Source organism: Boleophthalmus pectinirostris, unplaced genomic scaffold (genome assembly GCF_026225935.1).
Source record: "Boleophthalmus pectinirostris isolate CB_2022bp ecotype Guang Dong unplaced genomic scaffold, ASM2622593v1 HiC_scaffold_17, whole genome shotgun sequence".
In the NCBI taxonomy this organism is placed as follows: Eukaryota; Metazoa; Chordata; class Actinopteri; order Gobiiformes; family Gobiidae; genus Boleophthalmus; species Boleophthalmus pectinirostris.
This window is the reverse complement of record NW_026571115.1, coordinates 1,087,514-1,111,000: the sequence shown is the minus strand read 5'-3', so window position 1 is coordinate 1,111,000 and position 23,487 is coordinate 1,087,514. Positions and strand designations below refer to the sequence as shown.

The 23,487-nt window shown below is 41.6% G+C and overlaps 1 protein-coding gene across 1 annotated transcript in view; it reads left to right on the top strand.

Moving 5' to 3' along the window:
• The window catches only part of LOC110161044 (RNA binding fox-1 homolog 3), a 180,500-nt gene that overhangs the window by 132,940 nt on the left and 24,073 nt on the right, over positions 1 to 23,487 (top strand). The window contains 1 exon segment of the mRNA XM_055152615.1: positions 8,090 to 8,148. Within this exon segment, the coding sequence (XP_055008590.1) occupies positions 8,090 to 8,148 (59 nt within the window).

The window sequence follows — 23,487 nt, the reverse complement described above, 5'->3', positions numbered from 1 at the left end:
ATTCTCTCTCTTTCATTTGTGTCTGTTCATTTTCTCTTTCTCTCCCCCTTTCTCTCTCTCTGTCTACTGTTAAACCCTCTTCCTTCCTCTCTTTATCTGCAACTCCCTCTCCCTCTCCTCTTTCCCTCCGCATCTCCCTCCTTCTCTCTTTACCTCCCCCCTCTTCTCTCCCTCCCCTTTTTTCTTTCTTTCGTTCTTTCTCTCGCTTCTCATTCACCTTTTTGCTCTCTCCCTCTTTCTCTCTCTCTCTCCCTTGTCACTTTCTCTTATCTCTCTCTACCTATCTTCTCTCTCCCTCTCTATCCTTCTCTCTTTCCTTTGTGTCCCTTCATTTTCTCTTTCTTTCTCTCTGCACTTTTTCTCCTTTTTTTATTTGCAGCTCCCTCTCTCTTCTCTCTCTCTCCATACTTCCCTCTTTACCTTCCCTCCTTCTCTTTTTACCTCTCCCCATCTTCTCACCCTCTTTCCCTCTTTCTCTCTCTTCCTTGTCACTCTCTCCTATCTCTCTACCTACTTCCTTCTCTCTCCCTCTCTATCCTTCTATCTCTATCTTTCCTTTGTGTCCCTTCATTTTCTCTTTCTTTCTCTCTGCACTTTTTCTCCTTTTCTTTATCTCTCCCTCTGTACTCTCTTCTTTTTACCTCTCCCCAACTTCTCCCCCTCTTTCTCTCTTTCCTCCTCCGTAAATTCCTTCTGTCTCTTTCTCTCTCTTTCCTCTCTCCTCTACCTCATTCGTTCAAGCTTGTTTCTCTCCTTCTTTCTGTTTTCTCTCCTGTCTTCCCTCCAAACTGATCCTCTCCCTCCTCTTTCTCTCTTCCTCTCTCCTCTTTCGTTCTCCTCCCGTCGGAGCGAGCCACGCGGGGGGAGCGAGGGAGCGCACTCTTAAATTAAATATGGCCTCCATGTGTCATATATTTACAGAACAGGACGTGTGCGTGATCCGTCATGTCGGGGGGGACGCTGTACTTACAGACAGAGGGAAGAGGAAGAAGGAGGGATGGAGGTGGAGGGATGGAAAGAGGGAGGGAGAGAGGGATGGCCAGGAGGGAGGCTGTGGCGCTCACATGTGATACCGCTGGACTTCATTCTTCCATTGTTTATTATAGAGGAATTTCAACACATTTTTCAGGTTTTAAGCATCGAAACAGCGACCAAATATGAGAGAGTCACATGACGCTCATTCTGCGTTCTGATTGGACGATCGTCTTGAACCAAATGACACCGAATTATAACGTAAACAGCTCGGCCATCGTGTGATTTTGTAATGAAGTAAGAACTAAACATGATCCTGTAAATATTTAAACTGTTCAATATTTGTACTGGTGTCAGCATGTGGACTCCATTTCCAAGAAGTAATAGTAGTAGTTGCAGTAGTAGTAATGATAATAATATTATTAGTTGTATTAGTAGTACTAATACTAGAAGTAGTAAAAGTAGTTGTCATAGTAATGGTATTAGTAGTATTAGGAGTAGTAGTAGTAGTAGTAGTAATGGTAGTAATATTATTAGTTGTATTAGTAGTACTAATACTAGTAGTAGTAATAGTAGTTGTATTAGTATTAGTAGTACTAGTACTAGTAATAGTGGTTGTCATAGTAATGGTATTAGTAGTATTAGGAGGAGTAGTAGTAGTAGTACTAGTAGTAATGGTAGTTGTAGTGGTAGTATTAGTAATAGTCGCATTTGTAGTAAGTAGTAGTAGTAGTAGTAGTAGTAGTAGTAGTAGTAGTAGTAGTAGTAGTAGTAGTAGTAGCAGTAGTAGCAGCAGTAGTAGTAGTTGTAGTAGTAGTAGTACCAATAGTAGTAGTATTAATGGTAATAGTAGCAGTAGCAGTTGTAGTAGTGATAGTGGTAGTAGTAGTGGTAGTAGTACTTGCAATAGTAGCAGTGGTAGTAATGGTAGTAGTAATAGTGGTAGTAGTAGTTTTAGCAATAGTAGCAGTGGTAGTAGTGGTAGTTGTAATAGTAATGGTAGTAATAGTAGTAGTTGTAGTAATGATTGTAGTAGTGGTAGTAGTAGTACTAGTAGCAATAGTAGCAGTGGCAGTCATGGTAGTAGTAGTATTTATCGTAGTAGTAGTAGTAGTAATGGTAGTAGTAGAAGTGGCAGTAGTAGTAGTTGTAATGGTAGTAGTAGAAGTGGCAGTAGTAGTAGTAGTAAGTAGTAGTAGTAGTAGTAGTTAGTGGTAGCAGTCTACTATTTGAAATGCAGCTTTTTGTTGCACTTTTTTTTATAATCTTCACAGAATCCAGCTGTAAGCACCTTGAAACCTCAACATTTAGAGAAAATGAAGAACTAAAAGTTAAAAGGAGCTGAAAGTAAAAAATATTTATATACAATTATCCGACGTATGAATGTGTGTTTATTTTTGTTTTTTGTGTGTGTTTTGTTTTATGTTTACATCGCCGTGTGTTGTTGTAGAATGAGGTCAGGAGGCCACAGCTCTCCCCCGTCCCCCCTCCTCCCTCCCCCCTGTGTCTCTGCAGGGGGGTTAGGGGGGGCAGGAAGTCAGGGCACCGGGGGGGGCTCTCTACTTCCTGTTGCCCGGGGGGACGCTGCTGCCCCCGGGGGACGTCTCTGATTACTGCGCCGCTCGTCCCAAACGCAGGACGATAAATCACGGCGTTTCTCTGTCAGGGCGCCGAGCGGGACATTTGTTATGGTGTCGAGAGTGGAGGAGCGCTCTCTCTCTCTCTCTGTTTCCTCACTCCCTCCATCTCTTGTTTCTCTCCTCCACCCCTCCGTCTGTCTCTCCTCTTTCCTCCTTTCTTCATCTATGTCTTAAATTCCCTCCCTCTCCCTTTCTCCTTTGTTTTTCTCTCTTGTGTTCTGTTCTCCTCCCTTTTACACTTTCTTTCTCTCTTTCTCCCTCTGTGTCTCTCTTTCCCCTTCCCCCTTGTTTCCTTTTCTCTCTCGTCATCTCTCTCTCAAACTCCCTCCAACTCTCCCTCACTATTTTCACCCCTCACCGCTCTTCTTGTCTTTCTCCTCTCTCTCTCCCCCTCCCTCTCACCTCCACTCTTTACCTTCCCTCTCTCTTACTCCCCTTTCTCTCTCTCCTCCTCGCATCTCTCTCTCTTACCCCCTTTCTCTCCTCTCTTTCGCTCCCTCTTCTCTCTCCTCTCTCACCCTCTCCCTTCTCTCTCTGTCTCTTCTCTTTCTCACCCTCTCCTTTCTTTCTCTCTCCTCTCTCACTCTCCCTCTTCTCTCTCTCTCCTACCCCCTCCCTCTCTCCTCTCTTCGCTCTTCTCTCCTCTCTGTCTTCGCTTCTCCTCTCTCCTCTCCACTCTCCCCTCTTTCTTCTCTCCCCTCTCCTCTCTCCTCCTCTCGCTCTTATCCTCTTTCTCTCCCCTCTCCTCTCCTCTCTCTCTTACCCTCTCTCCACTCTCTCCTCTCTCTCTCCTCCCTCTGTCTCCTCTCTCTCTCCTCTCCACTCTCTCTCTCCCTCTGTCTCCTCTCTCTCCTCTCTCTCTCTCTCTCTCTCCTCTCTCTCTCTCCTCTCTCTCCTCTCTCTCCTCCCTCTGTCTCCTCTCTCTCTCTCTCTCTCTCTCTCTCTCTCTCTCTCCTCTCTCTCTCTCTCTCTCCTCTCTCTGTCTCTCTCTCCTCCCTCTCTCTCCTCTCTCTCTCTCCCTCTCTCTCCCTCTCTCTCCTCTCTCTCTCTCTCTCTCTCTCCTCCCTCTCTCTCCTCCCTCTCTTCCGTGCATATAGAAGTCAGTTGCGTGTCAGGTTGTGTGTGTGCGTGATGCGTCCGTCTGATCGCGTGTCTCTCTCTCTAAATCTGACTCTGCAGCTTTTTTTTTTTTTTTTTTTTTTAACCTTCAGTCTGTTCAATCTTCTGGATTTTATTCAACCCAAACGCGTTAACAGACAGACAGACAGACAGACAGACAGACAGACAGGGGGCGCTCCTCTCTCCTCTCCTACACAACAAACTGTGGAATGATTCACAAAAACATGAGTTCAGTTTTGCTTCCCCAAAACCCGTAAACGTCTGTTTTTATTCACTTTTTATACTTCAGTTTTCAAATTCACACACGTTTGAGGAATCCTTAGTCTGTTAACATCTCCAAATCTTAAAATGCTCTGTTCCACCTTGTGATGTCATGAAGAGGTAGTTTTCAAGTTTCCATCTAGTCCTCTCTCTCTCTCCCCCTTTCCTCTCCCCTCCTTTTTCCTCACCTCTCCTCTCTCCTCTCCTCTCATCTCTCTCTTATCTTCACTCTCTCTCTCTTCTCATTCTCTTTCTCACTTTCTCCTCTCCCACTCTCTCCCTCGTCTCTCTCTCACCCACTCCCTCTCCTCTTTCTCTCTATCTGTCTCTCTCTCTCTCTTCTCTCTCTTACCCCTTCTCCTCTCTCTCTTACCCTCTCTTTTTCCTTTCCTCTCATCTCTCTCTTACCCTCACTCTCTCCTCTTTCCTCTTTCCTCTCTCTCTGCTCTTATCTTTCTCTCTCTCCTCTTTCACTCCTCTTTCCTCTCCTCACCTCTTTTCTCTCTCTCTCTCTTATCTCCTTCCTCTCCTCTTTCTGTCTCTCCCTCTCCCCCTCTCTTCTCTCTCTTACCCTTTCTCTCTTTCTACCTCTTGCTCCCTCGTCTCTCCCTCTTACCCCTTCTTTCTCTTTCCTCTCTAACTCTCCTCCTCCCTCCTTGCCTCTCCCTCTCTTCTCTCTCACCCTTTCTCTCTCTCCCTCTCTCTTCTCTCTCTCTTACCCCATCCCTGCTCCTTTCTCTCTTTCTACCTCCCTCTAACTCTTCTCTCCAACTTACTGCCTCTCTCCCTTCTCTCTCCCTCTCCTCCCCTCTCCCTCTTCTCTCTCTCACCCACTCCATCTCCTTTTTCTCTCGCTCCCTCTCTCTCCCTCTTTTCTCTCTCTTATCCCCACTCTCTACTTTTTCTTTTGCTCCCTCTCCCCCTCTCTTCTCTCTCATAATCTTTCTCTCTTTCTCTCTCCCTCTCTCTTCTCTCTCTCTTACCCCATGCTTGCTCCTTTCTCTCTTTTTACCTTTCTAACTCTTCTCTCCCTCTTACCCCCTCCCTCTCTCTCCTCCCCTCTCCCTCTTCTCTCTCTCTCTCTTACCCACACAGACAGAAACTGAAACATGAACTAAAACTGTATTTAGAAACAGGACCATTTACCCTTTTCGATGTCTTGTCTGTATGAGTATATGTTTAGGGAGTGGACGAGTATTACACTATGGACTTCTCTTCTCTTCCTCTCTCCTCCTCGTCTCCTCGTCTCCTTGTCTCTCCCTCCCGTGTATAAGTCTTAAAAATGAATGTGAGCATGCATTATTGAGTGACTCCTCTCCTGTGCTGTGTACGGGCTCAGATGGGCACTCACCACTGGCACTAATAGAAAAACAGTGGGGGACGGGCTCATTTCTCACTTAAACTAATCTCTCGTCTCCTCTATAGCCACTTTAAGCCCCGTGCGCTCGGCCCGTCTCCCGCACGCCCGTCGACGCACTCTACTTCCACTGTGTGTTTAGTTACACAGAAGTGAACACTGTCACGTGGGCTGATCACAGTACTGCGCCGATACTTTCTATTGGCATCACGCTGAGGGGGACGGCGTGTATGTCAATGGAGGGTGTACATAAAAAATAACAAATACAGCTTCTTTTAAGAGTCTGACACTGTAAGAAAAAATACAAAATCCATTGGAAGGTCCTACATTACGCAAAATGGGCTCTTGTGAGCTTTTAGTCATGTTAGAATGTTGTTACCTCCTCAAAAACATGTTGTGTTTTGTTTCATTTACACATGTTTGAGTAGTAGTAGTAGTAGTAGTAGTAGTAGTAGTAGTAGTAGTACTAGTAGTAGTAGTAGTAGTATTAGTCTGTCTCCCCAACTAAATTACACTTAGTATTTAATAAAAATACGACTATAAAAAATAAAATTTATAATATCAGTAATAATAATAATAATTTAATAATGCCCAACTTTAGATAAGTTTATAATCTTTTTTTCTTTTTTATTACTGTAAATAAAAAAGTGTTAGTATCACAAAAAAATCTTTAATTATATTTGGTATAAAAAAATAAAATTAATAATAATAATAATAATAATAATTTCACATTTGTAATATATATATATAATATCTGATTGAGTGTAATTATTATTTTTTTATTAATCAAAATACATAACAAAATACTGAATGTAATAATTAATTAAAAATATAACTGCCTTTAATAAAATATGTATTATTATTATTATTATTAGTAGTAGTAGTAGTAGTAATAGTAGTTGTCGTAGTATTGTTGTTGTTGTTGTTGTTGCTGCTGTTTTATTTGTATTTATTATTATTATTATTTTTATTATAATTTCTTTAAATACTAAATATAATTAAAGATTGTGTGTGATACTTACACATTTTTATTTATAGTAATTTAGTAAAAATAGTAAAAAATTACTATAAACTTATAAAGTTTAAGAGTTATGGTGCAGCACTTTATATTTATAGTAAAGCTTCTTTTTTTTTTTTTTTTTTTTTTTTTTTTTAATTGCTCCTTAATTGTTGAAGTTTAAAGTGTACATGTTCAAAGCTCAACATGCTCTGCTCCACCTTGTGATGTCATGATCACCTGTACTGGCGACTAAAGTCAAGAACTCACCGTATTACAACAAAAAGCTCAATTTGAACAATAGAGGGATTTAGAAATTAGAGAGAAGATCTGAAAAAGAGAGTGTGCATGAAAGAGGGAGGGAGAGGAGAGAAATAGAGAGAGAGATGGGAAGAGAAGAGAGGGAGGAGGTTTGTGTCAATGGATTGGAGCGCATCATTCACAGGATGCCATGAGCCGCTCCGGGCCCATTCATAATGTATCACAGCTCCACCTGGTGTCAGAAGAGGAAACTGCACTTTAAGAGGAGGCAGAATAACGACAGAAGGTTTTACTCTTAGACTTAGACAAACTTTATTGACGCACAAGGGAAATGATTTGGACACAGCAGCTCACACATCACAATATAATATAATAACAAAGAGAAAAAATATAAATAAAATAGAATAATAAGTATTACAATATAAAATCTGACGTGAAGTGTTAAAATTGACTCCCGCAGAATCAATTTTAAGTGTTTCTATGAGTTTCTATGAGTCCAATCTGTTCTAGAATCAATTTAATCATTTTGGAAATCTTAATTAAGTAAAACTGGACCGAAGTTCCTGTTTAACCCCGAAATCAACTAAACAACACACAGAGGAGTTTTTATTTTTACACATTATTTGAGTTAATTTGAGATGAAATTATGGTTCGAACCGGTCTACTCTCGCAGGAGTTTGAAGTGGGGGGTGGGAGATGCCAAATTAACACTAAGGGAAGTTGAATTAACACTAGTGGAATTTGAATTAGCACAGGGGAAAGTTAAAATAACACTGATGGAAGTTGACTAAATACTAGTAGAAGTTAAATTAACACTTGGAGAAGTTGAATTAACACTAAGGGAAACTGAATTAACACTAAGAGAAACTGAATTAACACAAGGAGAAGTTGAATGAACACTAGTTTAAGTTGAATGAACACTAGTTTAAGTTGAATGAACACTAGAGGAAGTTGAATTATCACTAAGGAAAGTTGAATGAACATGAATGAATGGGAAGCTGAATTAACTTCAACCATATCAACTCTGGCAAATAACCCCTCAAACTTAAACCCCCCTTTAACTTTCAAATAGTTAAAATAACACTTTTTTGTGTTAAAAACAACTCTGAAATATTTTACCCTGAAATTTTAACCCTCCAGTTTTTGCAGTGTTGGAAGAACAACAAGTGCAGCAAAGATATGGATGATATGACAATTTAAAAAAATAAAATGGAAAAAATGGAAAAAATGAAAAAAAAAAAATGTTTTTAGTTAGTTATTTCAGATAAAAGTTAGATCAAACCTTCTTAAAAAAAAAAAAAAAAAAAAAAAAAATCTTATAGGCTTTCAGTTATCTTCCTGAATGAGTTTTTTGTATGATAATTAGGAACAGGAAATTGTTTCTATTATACAAACATAAATATTTGCGTTTGTTCTTTTACTGAATGTATTTTTGAATATTTTCTAACCTTAAATATGTATGTTTGTGTTTTGTTTTTACAGGGAGGCTATGCAGCGTACAGATTTGCCCAGCCCACCACCACCGCCGCCTACAGTGACAGGTAAGACACTAAAACACTCACACTTCTTCATGCTGGCTGCACTGACACGGAGCAAAGGATCATGGGCAATGTAGTTTCCTCCTGTATGACTCCGGTGCTCACACGTTTTCCTTTAGCTCCTGGATGAACAGAGTGTGAGTTTTGTTGTTTTGGGTGGAGACGCTCTGACAGATGCAGCGTCAGTCTCTCTTTCTCTCCCTCCATCTTCATCCCTCTCTCCTCCTCCTCCTCCCTCCCTGTCCATCCCTCTCTGGAGTCAGTCTGATAGATGCTCTTTCCTCCCTCTTTATCCCTCGTCTTTTCCCTCTCTCTCTCTCTCTCTCCCTCCCTCCTTCTGTCTTCCTCTGCCCCTCTTTCATCTCTCTCTCCCTCTTCATCCCTCCCTCTGATAGATGCAGCCTCCCTCTCTCTCCTCTTCTCTCTTTGTCTATCCCTCTCTTTCTCCTCTCTTTCCCCCTCTTCATCCCTCCTTCTGATAGATGCAGCCTCAGTCTTTCTCTCTCCCTCCCTCGTTATCTCTCTCTCCTCCCTTCCTGTACCCCCTCTTCCTCATTCATGCTCTCCCTCTCTTTATATTCCTCTCTTTCTCGCCCTCCCTCTCCTCCTCTCTTTCTCTGCCCCTCTTTTTCTCCTCTCTCTCCTTTTCTCTCATTCTCTTTCCCTCTCTTTCTCCTCTCTCTCCCTCTTCATCCCTCCCTCTGATCGATGCAGCCTCAGTCTCTCTCTCCCTCCCTCCCTCCCTCCTCATCCCTCTCTTCTCCCTTTCTGTCACTCTCTTACTCCCTCCTTCTCTCTTTTTCTCTCCTCTTCATCCCTCCCTCTGATAGATGCGGCCTCAGTCTCTCTCTACCTCCCTCTTCATCCCTCTCTCTCACTCCCTCCCTCTCTCTCTTTCTCTCGTCTTCTCTTTCTCCTCTCTCTCTCCCTCTTCATCCCTCCCTCTGAGAGATGCAGCCTCACTCTCCTTCTTTCCTTCCCTCTTCATCCCTCTCTCCTCCCTTGCTGCCGCTCTCCCTTCCTCTACATTCCTCTCTTCTTCACCCTCCCTCTTTCTCTTTCTCTCTTTTCCTCCTCTCTCTCTCCTTCTTCATCCCTCGCTCTGATCGATGCAGCCTCGGTTCAGGTGTTTCGGCCAACCGCATCGCTCCTCTCTCTCCTCCTCTCTCTCCTCCACCCTCTCTCTCTTTCTCTCCCTCCCTCTCCGTCCCTCCCTCCTTCTCTCTAGTCTTTCTGATAGATGCAGTCTCAGTCCAGGTGTAGCGGGCGGAGTATTTATGACGGGACGACTGCATCACTCCTCTCTCTCCACGATTCATCCCTCACTCTCTCTCTTCTTCTTTTTCTGTGGCTGTCCATCTTTCTCTCTTCCTCCTTGTGTCCTCCCTATGTCTTCCCCTCCTCTCTTTCTCCGTCTCACCTCCTTGTATTCTCTCCTACCATAAAAAAAATGAAACAGTTTCTCTTTCCATCCCTCTCTTTCTCTCTCAATGAATGAAACCTCTCTCCTCCATTCGTCCCGCTCTCTCCATCCTTTAAAATTCTGAATGAACTCCCTCTCCTTCTCACTTTGTCTTTCTCCATCTCTCCTCCTTCTCTCCCTTGTACATCCCTCTTTTTAAAATAATCTTCTCTCATCCCATAAAATTATTAAAGTGTAAATTAGTTCCCTCTCTCCACCTCTCCTTCCTCTACTCCTCTTCTCTCCACCTCTCCTTTCTCTCCCCCGTCTTCTCCCCTCCTCTTCTCTCTCTCCTCCTCACCACTCTCCTTCATCTCGTCCTTTTGTATACTGTCCTCCATCTCCTCTCTCCTTTCCTCATCTCCTCTCTCCTTTCCACTTTCCTCCTCTTCTCCCCCCCTCCTCTCCTTTCTTCTCTCCCCCTCTTCCCCTCCTCTCTCCACCTCTCTTCTCTCACTCCTCCTCTTCGCTCCTCCTCACCACCCTCCTCCATCTCCTCCTCCTTTCCTCTTCTCCTCTCTCCTCCTTTCCTCTTCTCCTCCTCTCTGCTTCTCTTCTCTCCCCCTCCATCCTCTTCTTTTCTCTCTCTTCCTCTTCCTCACTGTCCTCCATCTCCTCCTTTCCTCTCTCCTTTCCCCCTCCTCCCCTCCTCTCTCCTTTCCACTCTCCCCTTCCTCCCCTCGTCCTCTTCTCCCCTCCTCTCTCTCCTCTTTTTCGCTCCTCCTCATCTCATCCCTTTCTATACTGTCCTCCATCTCCTCTTTCCTTTCTTCTCTCCCCCTCCTCCCCTCCTCTCTTCTCTCTCTCTCTCTCCTCCTCTTCTCTCCTCCTCACCACTCTCCTCCATCTCATCCCTTTCGATACTGTCCTCCATCTCCTCCTCCTTTCTGCTCTCCTTTCCTCTCTCCTCCTTAACTCTCTCTCCACCCTCCTCCCCTCCTCTCTCCCCTCTCTCCTTTTTTCGCTCCCCCTCTTCCCCTCTTCTTTCCGCCTCTCTTCTCTTGCTCCTCCTCTTCGCTTCTCCTCATCACTGTCCTCCATCTCATCCCTTTTTATACTGTCCTCCATATCCTCTCTCCTTTCTCTCCTTCTCTCCCACTCCTCCTCTTCTCCCCCCTTCTCTCCTCCTCACCACTCTCCTCCATCTCCTCCTTTCTATACTGTCCTCCGTCTCCTCCTCCTTTCCTTGTCTCCTTTCCTCTCTCCTCCAGTCTCCCCTCTTCTCTCTCCTCCTAACCACTCTCCTCCCTCTCCTCTTCTCCTCTCTGCTCTCTTCCACTCTCTCCCCCTCTCTCCTCCTCTTTTCTCACGCCTCCTCACCACTCTCCTCCATCTTATCCCTTTTGAATACTGTCCTCCATCTCCTCCTCCTTTCCTCTCCCCTCTCCTCCTTTCCTCCCCCCTTCTCCTCCTCCTCGTCGTCTCCTGCGTGTGTTTTTTGGGGTTGGAGTGTAATCTGCGGAGGATTGAGCGTGTCACTTGTGATAAGGTGCGCCCGCTGCCCCAGAGCTTCAGATCATATCGATAATACCAGATTTATCAGAGCAGCCCCGGCCTCCAATTACCAGCACAGCTCCACTGAAATTGGACAGCCACATTTTCCCTCCACCGGTGATTTAATTCTCTGTCTCGTGAACGGGCCGCGCTTCGTTTTATATTCCGAGATTTAACGTCATTTCACTTGTTGGTTTGGTTTTGCGTTTCTGTTGACTTCCTTTCCAATACCTGGACCTGGCTTCTGGAGATGACAAAAATATCGAAAATCAGATATGAATCGAGACAAAAACTAGTATCAAAACTAGAATCATCATACTGAAAAAGTCTGAAGGACCTACCTGCACCACTGAGGGAGTGCACACCTATAAGACCACATGGGAATATATACGATTTAATGCTCAAAATCACGTTCTATTGTCACTGGGGTATCCTGGTGTAGTAGTGGGAATAGTGGTAGTACACATAGTAGTAGTAAAATAATAATAGCTGTAGTGTGGTAGTAATTTAACTAGTAGTTCTAGTTATAGAGAGTAAAACTACTTAATGAAGTTGTAGTGGTAGTTGTTGTTTTTGTAGTAATAGTAGTAATAAAAGTAGTAATAGCAGTAGTAATAGTAGTAGTAATAGCAGCAGCAGCAGTAGTAGTAGTAGTAGTAGTAGTAGTAGTAGTAGTAGTAGTAGTAGTAGAAGTAGTAGTTGTTGTACTAGTAGTAGTAGTAGTAGTAGTAGTAGTAGAAGTAGTAGTTGTTGTACTAGTAGTAGTAGTCGTAGTAGTAGTAGTAGTAGTAGTAGTAGTACAAGCATAGCTTGTAGTAGTAGTTGTAGTAGTAGTAGTATTAGTAGTTGTACTAGTAGTAGTAGCAGTAGTAAGTAGTAGTACTAGTGGTGGTAGTAGTAGTTGTTGTTGTTGCAGTAGTTGTTTCAGTAGTTGTTGCAGTAGTATCAGCAGTAGTTGTTGCAGTAGTTGTTGCAGTAGTTGTTGCAGTAGTATCAGCAGTAGTATCAGCAGTAGTTGTTGCAGTAGTATCAGCAGCAGTATTAGTAATATTAGGTGCAGTACACAGTGTACCAAATGTAGTCAGTAAGTCTTCTCTTAATCTGCTGTAGGAAACAATCATTCAAAACTTCAAATAAAAAATCCCAAACTAATTATTTTTGGATACGAGGTCATTAACTCCAGATTAAACACTCATCAGAGTGAGATTATCATCTCTAATTGAGTTTATGTAAAACAAGTCTCATTCCATGATTACATTATGCCTCATTATTCTGATGGAGTTTTGACGAGAATTCAAACTTGTGAAAAATGCTGAGGGCGACACAAAGAATTAATACAAAAATCAACATTGTGTTACAGGCGGCCTTTGTTTGTGGCTCAAGTTACGGCAACACTTTACAAACGCAGCAGAAAGAAAAACTCACCTCAGAGTGAAACGTTTACATGGTCCATTTATTCTTCACTTACCTTCTGCATTCTGACCGTTCTAACTATTCACCACCATGAGTCTGTGAGCACTTTTTACTTTCAGAGGCCACTTTGAATATCTGACAATACAATTCTAAATATGTAGCATTTTATTGTGATGGTCTATGTACTTCCCTCTGTCTTTTTTAACTATTGCTGCACCATAACTCTTAATTTAAGCAAATAAACTTGTAATTTCATATATTGTGATGGCCCATGATATTATTGTGACAACTCTGATGATACAATATCACGATATTTCGGTTACTGTTACATCCCTGGCAAACATCACGGAAACTTACATCATACCAGAGTCCTGCACCGACAATTTGACCCCGGACCGTTTGCGCACATTTGTTTACGTTTTACAGAAATAAAACCTAAAACCACAAGACTAATTTGCATACACTATAAGCACTGAAAAAAAACAGCTCTCTCCTTGTGCCCCGATGCGGTCAGATTCTGTCGGATTAAAAGACACAACTCAGTGGAATATATGTGTTTTTTCTGTGACAGAGGATGTTCTGCTGATGGTGAGTCTGTTATGTGCTTCTATTGCGTTGGAGATGGTTCATGCTAAACTTTACATGAACGTCAGGTTTAAATCCTAGCCTTCTAGTGTTGTGGTAGTGATTTACTTTGCAGTGCATAGATCTCAACACAGACCAATAAATCAAAAACGACAGCGACAAGGCAATGGCGGCAGTATACTTTGAGTCAATGCAGAACCAAACTTCTCCCTTAAAAGGACAGTTCAGAATTTTGGACATAGGGTCTCATTTCCTAGTGAGCCAGAGTAGATACGTGAAGACACTTTTTGAAATAATCCGTCCAGTCTTTGTATTTGGAGAGGTTGTTGGTGCTAGGCTAGTGCATGTCAATGGCCATAGTTAGCCTGTCACTAAAAACTTACCCACTCCACAAAACACCCGAAGCAAATCTATTATTACACCAGACTGTCCATGTAAATGTCTGTGTCGACAGAATTATTTTAGAAGTAAAACCAACCTTGTATTTGAAGGATTTGTACTTCCTGATAGAAAACATAGCAGCGGCGAACTGATATCACCTAGCACCAAGCACCATCGCCATAACGACACATAGAGCACATGAAGAAGCCTGTTCCAGATATGGCCACGTTCACTAACTAGAGCAGAGTAAAATTCTGCTCCTGCCGAGAAAATAGTCCCTCAACATGTGACGATTCATGCGACGCAAGGTTGGTTTTACTTCCAAAATTATTCTGTCGACACAGACATTAACATGGACAGTCTGGTGTAATAATAGATTTGTTTTCTGGTGTTTTGTGGAGTGGGTAAGACTGTTTTTAGTGGCAGGCTAACTATGGCCATTGACATGCACTAGCCTAGCACCAGCGACCTCTGCAAATACAAGGACTGGACGGGTGTCTCCACACATCTATAGTTACTCTGGACTCACTAGGAAATGAGACCCTATGTCCAAAACTCTGAACTGTCCCTTTAAAATTGGGCTTCAGGAGCACTGCAAAAAAACAAGGCTTTGACGCTCCCAAAATCGTGTTGTTTGAGATCGCGATCTTCGGTCCAAAACGATACATCGTTCAACCTTAACGTGCACAGTGAAGTGTACCTTAACCTTAACTATGAACAACCACCTCCTACTTCATCCAACCCGCTGCTTCGTTCTTAGTGACATTGCCCGTGGATCTTTAACCTCTTTGTCTCCAGTCCCCCTATTTCTCTCTTCCTCCCCCCTCTCTCTTTCTCTCTCTCTCTCTGTGTCTCTTTCTCCCTCCCCCTCTTTATCCTTGGGCGGCCAGTGGGTGTCAGATAACGGCACCTTTGGGTCCCACCCTTGACCGTGTCCTGGCTCCAAACCTCTCCCGGGGGACCTCTCCGCCGCCACTCTAAGCCCCCCTCTCCCGCACTGACCTTGGGTGCTGCCGGACTCTAATGATCCAAGCCGCATTAAGGCCTTACATAACTCAGGGTAGCTCATCCGAAAAACATGGCCGCCATATGTCTTACCGTATCCGTCTTCGTCTTGCCGTAGTTTTTATTCCTGCTTGATTTGGTGCTCTCTCAGTCAGCGGTGGGTGGTCTTATCTTCTCCCCGCAGACCCGTGAGCTAAGCTGTAATGTTTTACGACGCCGGCATTAATTTCAAATTTTAGAAAGTAACTAAGAGGAACTAAGTTTTTATTAAGTGTGTAAATTGGTGCTAACATTAAAGCTAATCGAGCACCTCTTTCCCGTTGGCTATTCATGCTAGAATTCATGCATTTCTCTAATTAGATCTTCGAGAGTTACGATTGTATTAGCAGTATATTTGAGTAAATATTGGGTTATGTTAGACACGCTAGTTTCTTTTTAGCCATTTGTAATGTTGGATAGAAAATAGGTGTACTTAGGGTGACCACACGTCCCTATTTACCCGGGACAGTTCCAGTTTTGAGCCCTGTGTCCCCTGTCCCAGCAGATGTATCCAAAACCACAGACTTGTCCCAGTTTTATACAAGAAATGTCCCTAATTTTGACCAATCTGATCCCTGCCAATGGTAAAGAGAGGCATAAAGTGTCATTTGTTTAGGTAAAATGCAAAAAAATCAGCTTGAAAATATGACTGGTCTGACTCACACGTCTTGAATGGTCTCTGCATAACAATTTTCCTTAATTACGCCCTCGTTTCACAATTTTATTATTACCAACCATCAAAAAACCAGGGATGTCCCAGTTTTTTGTTGTTTATTTTTTGAATATCTCATCCTATGTATACTAATAGTAGCTTGATTGATCAGCCGGTTTCACTTCATTGAGTCATTGTGTTCCGTTTGTGCTGCAAAAAGTTTCATTTGTGCGATTATTGTTCTTAAGATATTAGCAGTTTTATTTTCGGCCGATGACGTCATCCAGTAGCCTGATTGATCAGCTGGTTTCACTTCGTAGAACCTGTCTGAAGTGTTAGAATTCGTTGGCTCAATGGTAGGTGGGTACTTTTTTTATTTAACCTATCGCCGCTATTTGGTCATGACGTATGTAATGCGCTGCAGACGGGGCTAACTGGTATATTAAACTTTTCCCAAATCCCGTAGGAAGAAGGACAATAACGTCTTTCCCCTTGATAAAATTCACCAAACATTCTCTTTGTTCCGGCTTTAAATCCTCGATCTTGGAATTGTTGCCAACACAGTAGGTATGGCTCTTTGCTGATTGGCTGGTGCCTGAACTCACACTTCTTTCTAGTCTATTTTGATTCCTGACCTAGTTGCTGGAGAGAAATGAAATTGAGTGAAAATATATATCACTTGAAAAAAGGAAGTCACCAAAAACGTCTTATCATAGAGTTGGGATGCAACAATAACCGAAATATTGTGATATCATATCGGCAAAGTTCTCACAATAATATCTTGGACCATCACAATATATCGAATTACAAGTCTCTTTGCTTATATAAAGAGTTATGGTGCAGCAATAGCTAAAAAAAATGACAGAGGGAACTACATAGACCATGATCCTTTGCTCCATTTCGCTGGAGACTACATGAAGAAATAACAGTTCTAACACTTTTAACACTTAGTTCTTTGGATTAAGTCTTGTCAAGGCATTTTAATAGGAAAAAGTAGCGTATTCACAGTTTTGTTGCCCTCCACAAAATATCGCAATAAATATCGTACCGTGACATCTAAAATATTGCGTAAATGAGCCTCTCCACCATATCGTGAGCTTTCCCACGATATCGCAATAAATATCATATTGTGAGATTTGGATATTGTTACACTCTTATCACAGAGATCATGAGCGCTGAACCATTAACCATGTCGTTAGAGGGTCACACTTAACATTCTGGTCACGATCCTGTTTCGAAGATTAGGCAAAGCTTGGGTAAAGATACAAAGGTTTATTGTGTTGTCCTTGCATTGGGAATTTGTCCTCTAAATTTGACCCATTCTTCAGTGTCGCTGGGGTAATCTGTCAGGAGCAGTGAGACCCATCTCCAGATCTTGACCTGATCTTGGTCAGGACCTTAGCTGGGAGATTGTACCATGTAATGAAGTACACTTCGTTTTACCCCATTAAAATCAGGGTAAATGGTAAATGGTCACATTTTTATACAGTTCTTTCCCACTTTCAAGACACTTAAAGCGCGTTACATCAAGGAGCCACTCACCTATTCACACACACATTCATACACCAGTGTACGCAGACACTAGGGGCGAGGCGGGTTAAGTCATAAGTCTTGCTCATGGATAACGACAGCATTTATCTGTGGGAGCTGGAATCGCACCACCAACGCCTCCGTGAAGTTGGCCACCATCAAATGCAAAGCAACACAAAAACTATGTAAATCGTTTGTGCTCTGTTTGTGCTTTTTTGTGCTGCAAAAAGTTTCATTTGTGCGATTATGGTTCTTAAGATATTAGCATTGGTATTTTCGGCCAATGACGTCCATCCAGTAGCCTGACGCATCAGCGAGTTTCACTTCGTAGAAACCGTCTGACCTTGCAGCATTAGAATTCGTTCACTCGACGGTAGGCGGTTACTTTTTTCATTTAACCAGTCACTGCTATTTGGTCGTGACGTATGTAATGTAACGGGGCTAACTGGTATATTAAGCTTTTCCCAAATCCTGTATGAAGAAGGACAATAATGTCTTTCCCCTTGATAAAATTCACCAAACATTCTCTTTGCTTTGGCTTTCAATCCTCGATCTCGGGAATTGTTGCCAACACAGTAGGTGTGGCTCTTTGTTAATTGGCTGGTGCCTGAACTCGCACTTCTTTCTAGTCTATTTTGATTCCTGACCTAGTTGCTGGAGAGAAATTAAATTGAGCGGAGACACTAGGTGGAGCCAGCACGGCCCGACATCCAGCCCTCCAAAATGTTAAATAGCCTCAAAACATGTCTGTGAAAGCGTTATATAAATAAAGACTTACTTACAAAACAGGCAGAAAATGATAAGAAACATTTGTATTTCGTTTGTGCTGTTTTGTGCTGTACAGTTTTCATTTGTACGAGTATATTTCTAAAATGATGAATTATTATTTTTGCAGAAATGATATGACATCATTTCCTCTCAGCTGACTGCAGCGGCTTTAGCAAAACTCCGCAAAACTAGTGAAGAGAAACGATCTGAGGCTGTGGAAAAGTCTGTATTATTATATAAAATATGAATCAAAAGCAAGTTACTAAAGATACCATACAGACTTTTTACAGCCTCAGATCATTTTTGTGAAGGTTTGTGTTTTTTCATGGGGGGCCAACTTCACACAGGTACCGCCAACCTGTGGGTCAGTGGATCACACCGCTCAACCAATGATGTTTTATGTCGAAAGCAGGATTTGAACCGTCAGTAAAAAGTACTTCTAAAGCCAAACCCTATTAAACATGACACGACAGAATTCCAAGAAAGAAAGCAGCGCATGAAGAGCGAGTTTACATTTACAATTTCACTTACGACTGACAATTCATTCATTCCAGAGCTCTGTATCTTTCAAAACATAACACTTTATATTCTTTTTTTTTAAAAGGCTTCTACAGTGTTAGACTTTTTTGTTTTTTAAATCATAAATCATAAATACAATTTTTTTTTTTCTTAGTTCTTAGCCGATACAAAACATACCTCGATACACATTCCACGATATGATACATATTTCAATACAGTGAACTTTTAGTTCGATGCAGTATATTCCAAATTGATTCGATATAGTTCAATAAAAACTAAAGTCTAAATGACGGCTGTGATACTAAAAGTCTTTGTTAAACCACTTCTTGTGCAAAGTTCATATGAAAAACAAACACTGAATCATCAAAACAGTGAAAATGTCAAATGTGTCGCATAAATGAGTTTCCTTCCTCTGAAATAGCAACAAAACTGTAGCTGTAACAAAATAATTTAATCAAATATATTTAAAAAAATACTTCTGGCGATGTATCGATGCAGCAGCCCATGATATCAATACTGTATCGTCACATTAAACGATATGATATATCGATATTTGGATATTTTTCCGTACCCCTAGTTCTTATCTTTTTTTTATTTTTCTTTTCTTTGCATCTTTTTCTTATCTTTACCTTTCTTTTTTTTTTCGTTTATGGTTGTACAAACTAATAATAATGATAAAGAAGGCATAAAATGTATCTTTTATGATTGTATGAAAAAAAAAAAATGTGAAAGAAAATGATGAAGAAAAGCATGTGTGCTATACAATAAAATTATTACAGCAGGACATGTTTAGCACAAATCAGCTCACCAGTTCTAGTTTCAACTAAGTCAGTTCTTTACGGTCACATTGCATTAAAACAAAGCTCCGATTAAAGTCTTTACCGGAGCGTCAGACGGAGCAGTGCCTCCAGTTAGCATCACACTCCCAGTATCAATCCAGTTCAAGTATCAATTTGGGAATGACTGGCTCAGAAGACGCCTAGGGCACTCCAAAATTATTATTCAATTAAAAGCGTGTGAATTAAGTTTGGCTCAAATTGGATGTTTTTTTCCGAGGCGCACCTGGCAACGTGACACCTGGCAACCCGGCGCAGTGGTCTTCCCCAGATCGCTTGTTGAAAATCAGCGGGTTAAAATACTCGTACTCTCGTGTTAGAGTAGTGTCCGCCTTGTGTCTACAGGGAGTACTGCGTCTTCTCTCTTCTCCTCTCTAGTTTTTTTTTTTTTTTTTTTTTCCCCTGGTTGATTTGGTGCCCTCAGAGCTTGGCCGGGCGCGCCTTATCTCCCCCGCACAGGCCCTCATTTGCAAGCGAGCGTCGGGGAGAGAGCGAAAAAACAGAAAGTAAATAGACGAATATGTGAAGTCGGATAAATAAATAAATAAGGCCGCCCCATCTTGTCCTGTCTGCGGAGGAAATTGGAAGGATTAGTTCCAAACCAGCAACAATGAAAAGGCGCGGGGGCGTGGGGCCAGTGTTGCATCGTGGGTAAACAAGGAGGAGGGAGGAGGAGGGAGGAGGAGGGAGGCGGCGAGCTGTTCCTCTGCGGATTCCCCCCCTAGCTTTGGTTCGCTCATTAACCATTCCCTTCACCTAATCAAGACGACAAAGGGAACACAAGGATGGTTTAGCCACCTTTTGAAGCACCTTGTATGATGCGAGGTAGCCCGGGGGGAGAGCGCGCACTCGGACTTAATGCTGCCGCAGTTCGCTGTACAGTCACGGTGCGAGCGGCAATTACAGCCAAAAATATGCGCTGTTTACGTGTTTACATATGACAATTTGTTCTTTTCTCCAAGTTTGACCTACTTCTCGCACGGTGGACTCATTTAAAGTGCCATGTGTTATTTTCTTTTCATGCAAAATTCGTCTCGCACCGTTACAGTTATATTGTACAAACAGCTTTTTAGGTCAAAATGTTCACTGTTTACTGACTGCATAACATTTCAATATTGTCCAATGTGATCAGGAAGTGTGTGGTTTAGCATGCTAGTTGTCATGAAAAGCGCTTCTAAACTCATTGTGGCGGTGAACACTGTTGGGCAAGTTACTTCAAAACTGTAATGTGTTATTTATGACTTGTTACTGTCATTTCAAAGTAATTAGTTACATTACAATATTACTGCGTTTAAAATGTAAAACATTACATGACTATTGCATTACGTTTAAGTTACTCTCACTCTAACAGTGAAGATGCTGAACTTTTGTGCCGTATATGGACAAACAAGGTCACTAAACCAGGACTAAACCAAAACTGAACCAGGATTAAACCAGGACCAAACTAGGATTAAACCACAGCGGAACCAGGACTGAACCAGGTTGGAGCGTGGAGTTCTGCGCCGGTCCTTTCGCACGCGGTCACCCGACGGTCTAAGTGGGCGCATGTCCGGTGTTTCACTGCTGCAGATATCAATATTACTTTTTTTTTTTCTTGTAATGCCTTACATTACTGTGTTACAGCAAAAAGCAACGCATTACAGTAATTTGTTACTTTTATAACGCGTTACTCCCAGCACTGGCGGTGAATAATTAGGATGGTCAGAATGTATAAAGTAAGCGAGGAATAACTTTGGATCATCACAAACTACTAGCATGTTAACGTGCACTTCTGGACTTTATAACTGGATGAAAACTGACTTATTTTGACATCAAAATAATAAGTTGCTTATAAAATAATATCTGTACTGAGGCAAGACACATTTTTTTCAGACATGTGGGAAAAATCAGGTACCGGGCTTTTAAAAAAATGAATATGTATGCAGATAATTTGTGTCCATTTATTTTTAAGAACCATGTTTTGACTGTTTTATATTTAACCTTCTTATTTGGGCTGATTGGGACCTGATGATTGCCAAAACTTGTATACTTCATTTTATGCTTTATTTATTGTTAATGATTTGCAAAAACTATTTTTTACTAACTATTGTTTATTACTTACTCACTAACTAATTTACTACTAAACTATTTATTAAGGGTCTGTATTGCTCTATGTTACAATTTTGTATCCTCATCACAAACAGACCTGCAGCTGTGTTTTGTTTCATTCACACATATTTTAACACCCAAACTCAGCACATTTAGTCTGAGTTCTTCTCTCAAACACTCTGTTCCACCTTGTGATGTCATGTGGTAAGTCCTCCATTGTGTTTTTAAACTCCATAAACCTTCACTAGAATCATTTGGATCACCTCAATCCTGGAATTACCAATCTCTGCTGAACAAAAGTTAAAAAGTAGCCGTTCACTTGAAAATTTCAGCTTCATGACATCACAAGGTGGAACAGAGCATTTTGAGTCTTGGAGATGTAGACAGACATATGGGAATGAAACAAAACACAACTTCAGGTTTGTTTTTGAGGATGTAACATATATTGTTATTATAATTATAGCATGACTTAAAGCTCACAAGAGTCACTTTGGCGTAATATCAGACCTTTAAAATCTGAACTGGAGAGAGGCAAGTGTGGTCAAGACAAAGATTAGTTTTAAAACATCACTACAAACTACAACTTTTAATATTACATCTGCACCTATTAGAATCTCCTCTCATTCATCAAACGCAATTAACACAATGGCAAAACTCTACCCCCTCTGTCTTCACTCCAGAACCAACATTGCACCTTTAATTTGGGAGATGTTCTGGCAGCTGCCCCAGAGCTCCCTGCGTGTGCTCATTACGTATTCCTCCACCTAATCACGATGACAATGAGAAGACAAGTACAATTCATCCACCTTTGAACCGTCCGTTTGAAGCACCTTGTATAATGCACAGACCCCGGAGGCCGCGCGGGGGGATCATTGATTGTGTTACAGACTTGAAAGCGTCGACTTGGGGGCCCGAGCATCAGACAAGCATGCATAAATGTTCCACTCGGCTTGTCAATGATGGATCAATCTCTCCCGCTCCCTCCCTTCCTTATATTTCAGATTTAAAGGAGACATATCGTGCTTGTGTCCGCTCCGCACCACTAGTTATAATCTATGACGCCCGAGGATCATTATTATGTCATATTATTGAGCTGAAATGATTTAATAAAAGAAATAACCTCGTTGACTTCTGCGTTTTGAAAGCTGCATTGGCCAATGGGAGCTGATGTCGCCGTAAAAGTCATCACAACAAAGATCATGAAAAGTTGTTGGCGCCTCCTATGGATAGCTGAACATCACACACGAGTAGAGGATTTATTTTATTTTATTTTTCCATTTGTTCCAAAAAGACTATGCAACGCTGCCTAAATCCTACATGTATCACAGTTTAAGAAAATCACAGTAGTAATCCCAGAGTAATGGGCTTGTATCAGTGGTGGTGAAAACGGGGAGTAGATTGATGCAATACTGGTGTATAAAAACTATTGTATTTTTCAGACTATAAGTCACTCCGGAGTATAAGTCGCACCAGCCAAAAAATGTGTAATGAAGAAGAAAAAAACATATAGAAGTCACACTTTTTGGGGGAAATTTAGTTTATAAAATCAGAGAACAGGAACTGACATTTCCCGTTGAAAGTCAAATTCTAGTAATAACAATAGAAGAGAGAACAACAGACTGTTAACATCACATATGAACAGTTCTTCAGATAAATATAACATAAACAACAGAACAGAACAAGTTTACCAAACTCTCCATCTCACTCCAAATCACTAAATCCATTCAATTCTTCATCCTCGGTGTCACTTTTGAGCAACTCCACGACCTCCAGAAGTAAACAAAACGCCGTTTCCTCTTCTGTGTCGTCAGACTCAGCATCAGTTCCAGTTAGAATTATTCGGGTCTTTCTGAATCCCAACAGGATGGTTTCGGTGTCACTGAAGTCCAGGCTTTGTCCATCCATCCAGTGACTTCCAGGAAAGTTGCATGGCGCATCCTCATAGTGTCACAAGTGTCTCGCTCACTCCAAACTTTCTTTCTGCTGCTCGATTACCGTAGCCGCAGATTTCACTATTTGCAACTTGTAATCTTCTTGTCTTTATGAGTTTGTTTAAATGTTAAATTGTTCAGTGGTACAGAAGTAATGGTGCGATCGACTGACATGATACAGACAGAACAGAGGCTCTTTCTGCAGGAGACATGCACAGTAGAGTGAAGTGACAGTGGTACAGGAGTAATAGTAGTAGCAGATACTGACACACAAGACTAGAGCCTCCCATGGCTGTCAGCGTGAAGATTTTAATATATAAGTCTTACCAGAGTATAAGTCACAGGAAACACCAAAACCATGAAAAAAGTGCAAGTTATAGTCCAAAAAATATGGTAAACAAATATGAATGTATTAATATAAATACAACTTCAAGAGAGAAGAGTAAGACAATGAGAAGAGGAAATAACTATAGCGTGGTTAAAAGCTCTAAAAAACGGTTTATTCTGTGTAATCAGTTGATTTCTTTTTTTTTTGTTTCCTTTTTTTGTGAAGTTTGTAATTTTACTTCAAATATATCTTCATGGAGACAAGAAACTGGCGGAGACTGACTGGTTAGAAAAGTTCCACAATGCACCTCT